Source organism: Solanum pennellii, chromosome 6 (assembly GCF_001406875.1).
Source record: "Solanum pennellii chromosome 6, SPENNV200".
Lineage (NCBI taxonomy): Eukaryota > Viridiplantae > Streptophyta > Magnoliopsida > Solanales > Solanaceae > Solanum > Solanum pennellii.
The window spans coordinates 36,112,646-36,126,158 of record NC_028642.1 but is presented as its reverse complement, the minus strand read 5'-3'; the positions used below and the strand labels follow the sequence as shown (position 1 = coordinate 36,126,158).

Below are 13,513 nucleotides of genomic sequence, written 5' to 3'. Positions count from 1 at the left end.
TAAATCTACCCACAAGATCTTCTATTAATGGTCAAGCTCTAGATGGTTTCTCTACCCTACAAAGGTAAAGGTTTCAAGCCATTAAACTCTATACTAATAACAATAGTATTATAATTGTCTAGCATGTAGACATTTTAATCACAGGCTGCAGCACATTAATACTAACAGCCACAACCACTTAGCTAACAGACACCAATATTAATAAAAAAGCAATAGCTTCATAAAGGTGCAGACAGACCATTAATAGACCAGCTACAATATCCTTTACAATGAGCTGGATTCAGAAGCTAAAGGTAGAAAATAGTGTCATCATTTTTTAATTGAACACCATTGGCATCTGCCATAAAACATAATGTGTTAGCCACAGACTGCTCAATTGCACAATACTAAAAGAACAGTTATTCAACTAACGATTCTAATGCTTAAACAAAAAACAAAAACATTCTTAACAGTTATAAATTGGTGGACGAAACTTAGACAAGTAAAAATAAGTTCTGAATTTCATTACAAAGAACACCAAGTAAACTAGAAGAAAAACAATATTGACACTATTAACAGAGAATTTGAAATACAAATACCTTTTGAAGAATCGAATCTTGAGCTGACCCCGAAGAATATGGAAGATTTGTGCCTGTTACAGCTTGTGCACTACTTGCATCAATAGGTGAAGAAAGGTTAGATCCAACACACCCTGGTATATCTTGAAAATTTAATCCAGGGTTGTTTTGCAGCAATTGAGTGAATAAATGTCGCATTTCTTCTCTCAATTCTTCCTTTAGAGAAGTGATTTCATCGGCATGATTTTCTTTTAGATTGTTAATTTCCTCATCTTTCTTCAAAGAAATTGTTGTCACTAATCTACCATAGCACCTAACTCGACCAGGCTGCTCCCTTCCAAACACTGCCCTAAATGCATCATCAGCTGTTTCCCCTGAATTTTGGCGATTTTGAAGTTCAGCCTATTGAATAAAATTGGCATCCATAGTGAATTGTAAGTACTATTTCATTTTCAATCCTATGATAGCGATCAAGCATTAAAACTTTATGAAAACTTTTCGTAAAAAATAATTAAACAATGTCGACAAATAATTGATATCACCTCGAACTTGCACAAGAAGAAGAAGAAGAAGAAGGCATACGTAATTAAAATTTAATGTAGTCAAAATCCCCACAATATAAATGTTAAGTCTGAATAAAGTTCACTAATAATCCTCTTTGAAAAATTTACTATTGCAACTTGGGTATCAGCCTGGATTTCCTTTCCCGTCTTGTTACGAGTTGTAATAAATATTTCAGGCTTTGATGGTTCTTCGTTGTTGTCTTTGGCTGCACGCTACAGATTATATCAAAAGAAATTTTAAAAAATCAGTAAGTTCTTATAAAGTACAAAAAAATGAAAATCAAATTTTGTACGAAACGTCAGCTAAGTATTACCAATGCCACGCGTACTCTAGCAAAATTAATAGGTCCATTCGATGCCTCTACTTTTGTTTTTTCCTGTTTTGAGAATTCATCTCGCATATAGCCTATTGTTAAAAACAAAGAGANTTAAATATTTCAGGCTTTGATGGTTCTTCGTTGTTGTCTTTGGCTGCACGATACAAATTATATCAAAAGAAATTTTAAAAAATCAGTAAGTTCTTATAAATTACAAAAAAATGAAAATCAAATTTTGTATGAAATGTCAGCTAAATATTACCAATGCCACGCGTACTCTAGCATAATTAATAGGTCCCATTCGATGCCTCCACTTTTGCTTTTTCCTGTTTTGAGAATTCATCTCGCATATAGCCTATTGTTAAAAACAAAGAGATAATTGAATTGATATGTATAAAAAGAATAGATATGACACAGAATTAGTTGTTGAGTGGAAATGCACCATTTTAACCTTACTTGAACAGTTGGGTGTTTCCAATACTCGATCAACTGGCGGAATTGATTATGTGGAATGCCATCAGGACATTTTGCTAGCATATCCTCAAGGGTACTGTTTTTATCAAAAAAATTCTTTTTAATTTTTTGCTTGTGTCGCCTCCAAGCATCACGAAGACCAGTCGTCACCCACTTCTTTCCTTCTACTGGAAGTAGAAATTTGTACTATGCAAAATAAAATATATTTAGTTTCAGTAATTAAAAAAAATATGAATTCTCAAGAGTGGTTTTTACATTGACGTATTCCCACGTGCGCTTTTTATTATCCTTTGGCACCACATGCCAACTAGTGTACATCAAGCTGATGAATCTACGATTCCTTGCAATTGTTCCTATAAAGTTTCTTAATTGTGACACTATCTTATTAGTTGGTCCCACCGCTTGTCCTTTATCAAATGTCACCTCCTTTGTTTCTTCTAAATATCTTGCATGTTAATCCATACATGTTGTATGTCCTTGAACTTTTTTTGGCTTCGACATTTCTAGATTGATGTAACAGACATGAAATAAGATATTTCTTTTATAATGAGTTCTAAATCTTACAAGGTTTAAATCATACCTTTTTTACTACAATCAATGTAAATTTTCTCTTCTTGTTCCACACGATCATCCAATCCTTTGTTATGTTCATTTATAATAGGAGTATGCATAAATTCGACATCACTTGTTGTATTGTTATCACGTTTTGTTTCATCATATTTGTGTATCCCTTGATCTTTTAGAAACAGATCAAGAGTTCTAGCTGGTATGACCGGCTTCCTCTTTACCTGTTTGTAATTCGGTAGATCAAGAATATCATGTCGTGCCTCTCAATTACCTAGTGTTGTTCTAGTCGCATGTGCTGAAGCAGTAACATCTTTATTGAATGACGTGTGGAACCTAGAATTATTCATAGGAAGTTTAGTTCCATTATCTTGAATGGACTCTTAAAATTGAAATAACCTCTGTTTAGTTTGTCCTTTCCCTGCAATCATACTTGAGGTTCTAAGCTCTTCCCTTGAAGACGATTGAATGACTGATTTGAGCCGAAGCAATGTACTTTTTCCTTGTTGTGGAATGAAATCCTCAAAATTCTTTCGTTTATGTGACATTGGTGCCTGCTCTTTCTTAGCTTTATCATTGCGTTCATTTGCAAGTTGTTCTCTCCTAATCTTGAATTTGTTGGCCAATTCAGCACTTGATCGGTATTGCATATAAACATCCAGATTATTCAATGGACTTTAAGCTTTGTTTGGATTCAAACGCTTTTTGTTTCGCATTGTTGATTGATTCATTGTTTTTGCTTTGTTTAATTCTCTTCAATTTGTTTCCCAATAATAAGTAAACCTACAAAAATAATAAGATTTTTCAGTGAAGGAAGTAGCAGCAATGTAATTTTGATATAAGGTAAAGAGTTGTACCTCTCTCGGAGCGACAAACTCGGGAAAACGACCAAACCAGAAGCAACTTCAAACTACAGAGTTGAATGCCTCTAATGCCAACTGCCTGATGATAAAATGAAACCAGAAAGTATATAAATAACAAACAACCAAATCTAGGAAAAATCAGCTAGAAGTATAGGTTCCTCAATAAAATAATAATCAGATAAGAAGGCAACATATTACATTCCACAGATTAGATATATTAATGTATTTTACCAAAAAAATATTATATTACAAAAACAGTGAGTGGCACTATATGATCATCACAACAATAATGAAACTCATGGTGTGTCTTATTCAGACTCTTCTTCAGACTCGACTTCATCATCAGACTCATCTTCATACTCATCATCAGACTCATCTTCATACTCATTTTCAGACTCGTCGTCAAACGCATCTGAAAACTCATCTTCATACTCATTTTCAGACTCATCTTCAAACTCATCTTCAAACTCCTCTTCATACTCGACTTCAAGTTGTTGATTGACAAATTCCTCCACAGGTACATCAACGATTGTTTCTGGTAAATCAGTCCTTGTTAAGAGTACTTCACCATTATCTTTTTGAATAGATGGACCCTTCGAATGTTCAGATGGCTCATTTTCATAACTTTGTGGGAGATTAGATTCAACTTCATCACCCGTGTTAAACAAGTCTCTTGAAACAGTCTTCATAACATAATGTTTATCTTGATCATATGGATCTTGCACATAGAAGCATTGGTGTACTTGAGATGCAAGCACAAAAGGCTCTTCATGAGAGCATCTCCTGTTAAAATAGACATAAGTAAGGCCATATACATCTTTTTCAACCTCATACAAATAACACTAAAATAAAACAACCTTAAAATGGATGTAATAGTTTAATTCAACAATATCAACTATTCTACCATAATAAGTCAAATCTGCAGCAATCAGATTTTTATCCTTTGAGCTTGCAAAGCTTGTAGTTGAGGCAATTAGTGTAACACCACTATTTTGTGTTTTACGCCTTGCATCACGCTGCCTAACATGGAATCTATATCCATTTATGAGATACCCAGAATATCTTTTTGCAACAGAATTTGGTCCTCTAGACAATTGTTTTATCAAATCGGGCACATCCTCTTTCAAAGCACGAGTTTCAAACCATTGGTCCGTCGTGCTTGTGATGGTCCGTAGGTGGCAGCGTAGTGCAGCTGCTGAAGGAAGATGGGGAAGTCTTACTAAGTGCGGGGTTACGGAGACCACGACGGTTCGTCTAGTCTGTGACGGTCCGTCCTGCAGGTTCGTCATGAAGTTCAAAGAAGTAATCCCAGTAACCATATTCCAAGAGTTTATGTTTTTTGGAACGAAGACCCTCGACGGACCGTCGTATCTGTGACGGTCCATAGGTGGCAGCGTAGTGCAGCTGCTGAAGGAAGATGGGCAAGTCTAAGTGTGGGGTTATGGAGTCCACGACGGTCTGTCGTGTCTATGACGGTCCGTCCTGCAGGTTCGTCATGAAGTTCAGAGAAGTAATCCCAGTACCCATATTCCAAGAGTTTAAGTGTTTTGGAACGAAGACCCTGGACGGACCTTCGTGTCTGTGACGATCCTTCATACTTGACGTCGAGGGTAATGAGAGAGCACAAGTGTGGGACGACGAAGTCCATGACGGTCCGTCATGACCACGACGATCAGTCGAAAAACCTCATTTTTTAGGTTAGACTTCGCATTGTTAGACGCTGGATTATTAGTTAGACTCTCTAATATTATTAGGTTATCTTGAGACTTTTATCATTGAGTGTTGGTGATTTTTGTTGATTAATCAAGCGAACTTCCGGATTTTACTCTTTCTCATAGAAGTAAGTTTTTGCGTGTCACTCCCTCTCTACCCCTTCTAGACTTGAAAAATATATCCTATATCGTCTATCTCTAAGGCATATGATTCATTTTCTATATAGTGCAACTCAAAATACAAAGAAAGTTTAGCAAATTCATACTACGAGGTGATCCCAAAACAACGAAGAAATATTCAACTAAAGTTTCTAATGTACAATGTAAAATGCAATATCATTCCTATGCTACAGAAAGACTGAAAGAGTCATATAATTTTTATATTGTTCAAGATGACTATGTCTAACTTAGGTATAGTTGTTTGAATAGGTTTAGCTTCTTTAAAATTTTTTCTTGTAAAGGGAGAATATCCCTAATTTATGTAATCTCTCTAGGTTCTTAGTCTTCGATTACAAACTCATTGTATAGGTTGAGTTGACTAACCTTAAGAGGTAGGTCAATTCGTATCAACAACACAACAATATCAAAACCCTAAATTAAAATTTAGACATTCAAAAATACAGAAGAATATCAAACCTAAAAGCTATAATTAAGACTCTTAGAGATAAAATTTCATACCTTATAAACACTTTTGCAACAACCGAAGACGTGAGGCGTGTTCATGTGTGAACCATTTTGTACATCTGTATAATCCGACGGAACAACTCGTTAACAAATAATATGTGATGAAAAGAGCAACTCATCAACAAAAAATATGTGACGAAAATCTCTTTCTTCACCTCTTCGATCTTCAACAAGTAGTCTGTAATCAATTTTGATGGAAATCTGTAAAGGAAGTCGTATTTTCGAAATTGGGGAAAAGAACGTCTTATAGTAAAAAAAGCTTGGAGCATAGAATCAGTTGGTCAACAACTACTCAGCTCAGCTCCTCGGATTTTCAGGTCCTCCAATTTTCAGCTCCTCAGATTTTAAGCTCAGTTTCAGTCTTCAGTTCTTCTCTTCAGCTCCTCCGATTTTCAGCTTCCTCCTTTTGATTTTCAGCTCACCTTTAGTCAATTTGAAGTTCCGGAGAAGAGAAATCGTGTGAGTTTTCAGCTATGTTCTGGAGCATATGTTCTTGAGCATATATTTGTTTTTCCTAATATTTTAATAACTATTTTTTTGGACGATAAAAATGGGAGGGAGAGTAGAAATGTTGGAGGGAATATAATATTTTTGTGAAATTTTTTAGGCCACACTTCTAAAGTGTTGTTTTTACAATAATAAAATAGGACCCTTTAAATGTGTGGCCATATATATAAATAATTGTTGCCATTAATATCATACTATGAGAACACTTACAAAGTGTAGCCTATACCATTAAAGGGTACACTTTACAAGTGTTGTCAATATTATTGTTGCCAGAACATAAAATTTTAGGATACATTTTAAAAGTGTTCCCAAAAATACTTTAGGCAACACTTTTCAAGCGTTGCTCAGATTTAGTGTTGCCATAGGCCTAAAATGGTGTAGTGTGAGGGACATTCCTCCGTGGACACCACTAAGTATGGCATGATTGAGTTTGACCTTTATGGACTTAGGTCTGACTAATGAAGATCTTTGTGATTTAAGTAACTCAAGTTTATGTGCATTGAAGTATGAGTGCTTAAGTAACTTTGAGTATGGGTTATGATCTTCCTATGAGTATCTTTTCAATATTTTCTTGTAATTAATTGAGATGCAATGATTATGTTATGATTAAGAAAAGGATGTTCTCCTATGAACATGAAAATGACCTTTGTGTTTTATGCATTAAAGAGTGAGTGAGTAATGGTTTTTCTTTCTTGTGTGAATTGAGTGCTAAAATGACTTTATGATGTTATTAATTTTTTTAATTTCACTTATATGCATTGAAGTCCTTGTTGTGATTAAAGATCCCTAAGTGTCATTCGAAGACGAATGTTCCCAAGTGGGGGATATTGTAAGACCCCGAAACTGAAATAGTTTTTCTAGAGCCTAACATTTTTTAATTAAATTTATAATGTCTTAAATATGCATAAAATACAACATATAGGATGTAGCTAAAATATTAAAGGTATGGGAAGTCGAACGCTAAGGGACGACTAAGATATTCGACGACTAAGTCACATAGATGACTAATATGTGGTTCTATGTGTTTATAGGTGTTTCATAATGTTCTAAGGTTCTTAAATGTCTTATTATATAATTTTGAGTTAGTGTACAATGTTTGAAGTGATTTGGAAGTCGAAAGTCAAGGGACGACCAAGACGTTTGACGACTAGTCACTTATGTGCCTCATGTATCTATGCATGCTTAAATTTGTATGAAATGAATCTAATAAGTATTTAAATGTTTTAAAATTACGTTTAATGTTGATATATGAAGTTTCGAGAAGTTTGGAGGTCAAACGCCCAAGAACATCCAAGGTGTTCGAAAGATAGCCCTAAGTTGTTCATCGTATGTCATGTTGGGGCTAAGGCTGTTTGGACGTCTTTTAGCTGTTTGTTTTGGATAAAATTTATGTGTAAGGTATATAACTTGTTAATGTTCTTAATAACATTGGAAACTTCTGGGTAAGACTTTCAAGTCTTAAGAAAATTTTTGCTATGTGTAAGGCGACGGAGTCAAGGCATGACCCTTCATGGCCTCGTCGCCCCATCATTGCCATCGTTGCAGGGTGCCTGCAACTTACAGCCTGCGTGTGTTTTATTTAAGGGGTGAATGGGAAATTCACCCCACGTCCTAACCTTACTATAATAGGTGTATTTATCAATATTTGGGTGTATATAAGTCATCAAAAACGTGATCACCCTATTCTAGAATCCTCTCACAACATTGAAACGTTTTCCCTCCAAAAATATTTCCCTTCAAACCTCCATTGTGGGTGAAGCTCAAGAACAGATTCAAGATAGGTTTTCCATGGATTAATCATCATGTTTAAAAGGTTTAAAACTAGAAAAAGGTATGGTTATATTCATATCTAGTTATCTTTTCATCTAGAGAGCCATTCTCTAATATTTCAAAAGAGAAAAACATGATCAAACACTTTCTTCTTCAATCTGCCATGGGTTCTTTCTTAAACTGATTTATAAGGCATAATATGAATGCATTGATGATTTTATACTGATTTGGAAGTGGTTTTCAATCCAAATGCATGATGAACCCATTCTCCATCATCAAAACAATTTAGCCTTGCATGGGCCTTATGATCTTGATTTTTTATCGATTGAATTATAATTCTATTACGTTGAAGTAATTGTATATGCTTTTATTCACATGATTTTATGTTTAATTGATGTTTAAGTATCCATGAGGATCCATTTATGAAGATTTGTACATGAATAGCCTATGTTTCTATGTGTTATCTTGAAGTCGATTGTGGAATCGTTTGTGTAAGGTTGTGATTATGTATGAACTGCTGTAGCTACCGTATTAAGATGATATAATAAATGAATTTTGTAGGTATAAATTTTTAATGAACAATATAATAAAGGCTTGCAAGAATTGATCAAGATTCCTTTAGGCTATGTAGTAAAAAATCTAAGTGTGTGATGGATCTCAAATTGTGATTAGATGAAGAACGATTTCGTCATGATTTCTTATCTAATTAGGTACTGCCTAATGATTGTATGGTTGATAAAATATGAATGATTATCAAATCATTAGAGAATTTATAGTATTGGTAAAGTCTTCTATACTCTAGCAAGTTGATAATTCTTAATGCCTTTGTTGTAACCTTAATCTTGAAGGTATGTAATTATAATTTAAATACGGTTAAATGCAGGTTTAGGTACTGCCTTAGACTTATAATATTTATGAAATATGATTTTAAAAAAATGCAAGGGAAATTAGCTAATGATCTATCTTATTCTACATAGTATGTTGATGTGTTGTATTATGTTATAGTATAATCTTGTTGCGACTTGTACATGGTTTCTTATATGATTAATGTACACTTATCAACTGCCATATATGTGATTAATTGGTAGGTCAGGTGTATTGATCAATGGGGATCAAAGGTTGAGGAGTTGGTAAGAATGTTTATTTCCTCTACTTTTCTACTTCTCTACTTCTTTATAGAAATGTTGATGAAACCTTGTATGACATTGTGTGGTAGATCCACTTATTGTGGAGTGTTTACATTATTGTCATTATATATCTGTTGAACATGACCTTGAAGGAAAATTGATGAATATATGATTTATAGATTTAGACAATCACCTTATGATGTAATTGTGCCTATCTTCCTATCAAGTTGTAATCTACGTTGTGTTGCTATTGTATGAGCATGCGTTTATTAATGTTAGGGTATTTTATAGGTGCTTACATTGACGTGTTAAAATTGTTATTAGCCCATACCCATGTACCCCTTATATGAAAGTGTAAATAACTAAAGTTAAGAGCCTTTGTTATACAGTTTATATTGTCTTGCCTCCTATGCTATTATGTGTTGTGTGGCATGTTCTTGGATGTATAATGTGGTCTAATAGGATGGATACCCAAAGGAGTAAATGATAGCCATTATATGATCATTACACGCAATCACATGCATATACAAGTAGTATAGGTCATGGTGTCTAAATAAAAGATTGTTCTCATATTCACTAATGTCTACTACTATGCATGTAAAGTATATTTATGTGAAGTATGTTATGTATTCCTTTGTAGGATGACTTGATCGGTGTACTAGTATGGGAAAGGGTATGGGACCTTGTCTATACATTGCACATGTGTATCTAGAGAGGATAGTTCCTATCTTTGGTTTCTATGTATATGAGAGATGAATATATAAACATGTTATGAATATGATGTGTATGAAAGGATGAAGTATGAATGTTCATAGTGTATTAGTAGGTTTATATGAAAGGATTGCTCATATAGTTATGATTATAGACTCATGCATTTATATATGAACTTGTGTGACTTTATGTTTTATGTGAAAGGTTTTCTCACATATATGTACACACACACATGTATGAATATCTAGTCATGACAAGGGCCTTGATTGTTGTATTCATGTACACCCTAAACGATATGATGCTTTACATATGATATATTCATGTGAATGGATTCTTTACATGATTTAAGTTGATGAACTTTCATCTATGACCTATGACTTGAGCATATGAGGGGATGAATCTCCTAAACCTATTATTTATAAAGTAAAAATATAATAGAGGTTTTCAATAAAGTGAACTTAGATTAGAACCGAGTGAACTTGAATATGAGAGTGTGTCCCTTCCCATGGTAGGAAGGTAGGTCACCATAAATCTCATGAGGTGGATAACCACAATGCCTTAATAGGCATAAATAGGGTTTCCATAAATGAATAATTACAATGACTAATATTGGCATAAAGAGGGTTTTCACATGTACCTCCAAGTTCCATAACTATGTTGCCACCATAGGATACTAGCTAGTGGATCCACCTTGAAAAGCTATGTCACATTTTGTTCTACATTGGCCGAATAACCACCTCCATTCGGTGTGGGGTTCAATGACACCGGATTCCATGTTTAGCATCACATAGTCTATATCGGTTAAGGCTATAGTTTCCCTATTGTAAAATTGACAATGGAAGTTAAATGACAAGGACCTTGAATAGAATGACTAACGGGAGTTTACTAAGCATAGGTTGAAGTAATTAACTCATCTACACATTGCACAAGTAGTTCCTTAGGTTGTTCTAGGAAGGTGTTCTAATGCATGGCTCTATGTATGTGTCCTTTATGCATTACACTGTAGTATTTGTCTACTTTTTATGAAGATATGCATTATAGGAGTATTTACATGTAATGTTTATCCTGTTAACTATATGTTGAAGGTCTTGACTTAGCTATGTCTTTGGGGTATTATACTTTTGTGATGGTATGTGTTCTCTTGTGTAGATCATATTTATGATTTTACTTGTGGCCATAAGGTGATACATTGCACCAACTATCCCTAAAGGATTACTTGGGAGACTAATAAATTAAAAGGAAGAGTTCACTATAAAGAGGAATGCGCTCTCTATAATGTGACCTCAAATTGGACATAAATTCTATATAAACTTTTCTATGATGTTTGGCCTTTTATTGTGTTCCTATGAAGTATGAAAAGGATATATATGCTTTGGATAAAGACTAAGAGTTATAACATCCAAAATCAAGACATCACATATTCATAATCATATATACATCAAGCAAAACACCCAAGTCAACAATGACAACATACCACATACTTCACTTTCAACTAATAATGCAAGTCATTCTAGAAACACCTAGAAAAAATCTAATGTCTTAAAGTCATCCTATATATCTTCATAACATCATTAATATACTCCACATAGATTGACAAATACATTTAGGAATAACCAAGACTTAACCCTAACACTATAATCATATTGTCAAAGTCATAGTCTAACATGATCACTTAAGGCAACATAAGTAGAAGACCACACATATGACTTCACATGCAGATAGATAATGTCATGCGTCACATGATCAACTACAAAAATAGATACATTACTTCAAGTAGTTGCCAGTAAGGTCATGCTCATCATATTGCATAAAGTAATGCCGACAAGGCAACATCAATTGCAAGTAAAACACATAACACCGCCACCATAAGTGGACCATACAAATCATAATAGAATCGAAGTATAATTAATATCAAATTGAAGAAAATTGAAGAGAATACCTTCATCCCCTCTTTCACACTTCAATTCAATGCCAAATAAACCGATTCAACATCACAAGGCCCTTACCCATGGCCATTAAAAAAAAATTTAAGTGATAACCATTAAACTCAATGAATCTACAACAATTCAATCTATGTTTGAAAATCTAAGAGCAATTAGTTATCAATTGAATACAAATCTTATATAATTAGAAAGCTCATAAGAAACTACATAAAAATTCGTCAATATTAGCTTAATATCAAGTAACTCGATAAGTAGTCGAAACTAGGGTTCATCATTTTACATGGTTTCATAGGTAATTTAGATTTAAATCATAAATAAAATATCAATTAGATCATAATTCAATGTTTAGAAATCATTTATGCTAGAACCCATGGTAGAATCATGAAATTGGACAATTCACTTTAGAAGACTTTGAAAAATGTCTTCAGAATTGGGATTCTTGATGAAACTAGTTTCAAGGATAAAAAGCAATAACTCAAGGAAAATAATTCTTCACTTTGGGGAAGAATTTATATACAAAAACTCCTCACAATATGCCTCTTCAAGTTTGACTTCAATGGAGGTTTTGGGATATTTTCTAAATATTTTGGGTTTATGATTTTGGAGAATGAGGTCATCCATCTGATTACCCTTTATATATTTAATTAAAATAACAAAATAACGCTTAATAAACTGTACAAGACTTAATTTACAAGTGGGGTGAATTTACAATTCACCCCTTTACTTTGCAATAGACCTTCGCAGGAGAACAGGTCGCGCAACGACTTGCCCTTCACGAGGCGTCACCACCTCGATGGGCCGTCATAGGCCTCCGTAGGTGGAAACAGTGTCTCGCGAAAGTTTCTTTATTCACCCATTGTTAAGTCCCTCATGACGGGATCCTTTGACGGGGCGTCACAGCCACGACTGGTTGTTGACTACACAGTCGCCACGGTCTGCCTGAGACAGTCTGCACACTTATTTTGGGTCATTCCTCAAGGACCCTTTGGTGGTCTTTGCGGATAATATGCAAGACATTTCCAACCCAAATACTATATTTTATAAGTTTAACACCTCTCACATGAATTTGATTCAAAAAGAACACATAAAACTTAACGAAACTCGCGTAGACGTATAAGGTCACTTCAAGGAATATCTTTCGTACGCCTTGGATTTTCTTGGTCGTTTTACCTTCAAACTTCACGAAACTCAACACACTAATAATAGACGGTATATTAAATCTATTAAGAAACTTAAAACATCATGACTGATAAACACATAGAACCACATAAGAGACATTTACGTGACTTAGTCGTCGAACGTCTTAGTCCTCCTTTGACGTTTGACTTCCAACACCCCTAATACTTTAGATACTGACTATATACCATATTTAGATATATTTTGGATCTCAGAACATTAATACCAACATTTTAGGCTCTAGTTAACCTAGGTCATCTTCGGGGTCTTACTATCTCCCCCACTTAGACTACATTCGTCGTCGAATGACACTTGCCACTTTCCGAACACTTTCAAAATTTGAGACTTATCTAGAAGCTAATAATCATGCCATCAAACACATAATCAACAAGAAAAAAATAAATTTCACATAGTCAATATATTCAGAGCACAACAACAAACAAGAAAACCATTCTATAAGTCATTATCCTACAAAACTAACATACTTCATTCCAATTAACAAAAACTAATTTTATATTCTATATCATGCTTATATATATATATAT

At 34.1% G+C, this 13,513-nt stretch overlaps 1 protein-coding gene across 1 annotated transcript; it reads right to left on the bottom strand.

Moving 5' to 3' along the window:
- Positions 1-316: 316 nt before the first annotated feature.
- LOC114077625 lies at positions 317-1,780 on the bottom strand. The gene is made up of 4 exons (XM_027917930.1): positions 1,700-1,780; positions 1,229-1,333; positions 579-959; positions 317-337 (listed from the first exon to the last, which is right to left on the bottom strand). The coding sequence occupies exons 1-4, from the start codon at positions 1,778-1,780 to the stop codon at positions 317-319; spliced, it is 588 nt and encodes a 195-aa protein (XP_027773731.1).
- Positions 1,781-13,513: the final 11,733 nt, after the last annotated feature.

Bases quoted from the DNA above. Each gene is read 5' to 3' on its own strand.
- LOC114077625 (XM_027917930.1), bottom strand. From the start codon at position 1,780: ATGAATTCTCAAAACAGGAAAAAGCAAAAGTGGAGGCATCGAATGGGA. The intron at 1,334-1,699 runs GTAATATTTAGC...TATAATCTGTAG, and splicing joins CTAGAGTACGCGTGGCATTG to CGTGCAGCCAAAGACAACAA. The intron at 960-1,228 runs GTAAATTTTTCA...TTTATTCAATAG, and splicing joins CTGATACCCAAGTTGCAATA to GCTGAACTTCAAAATCGCCA.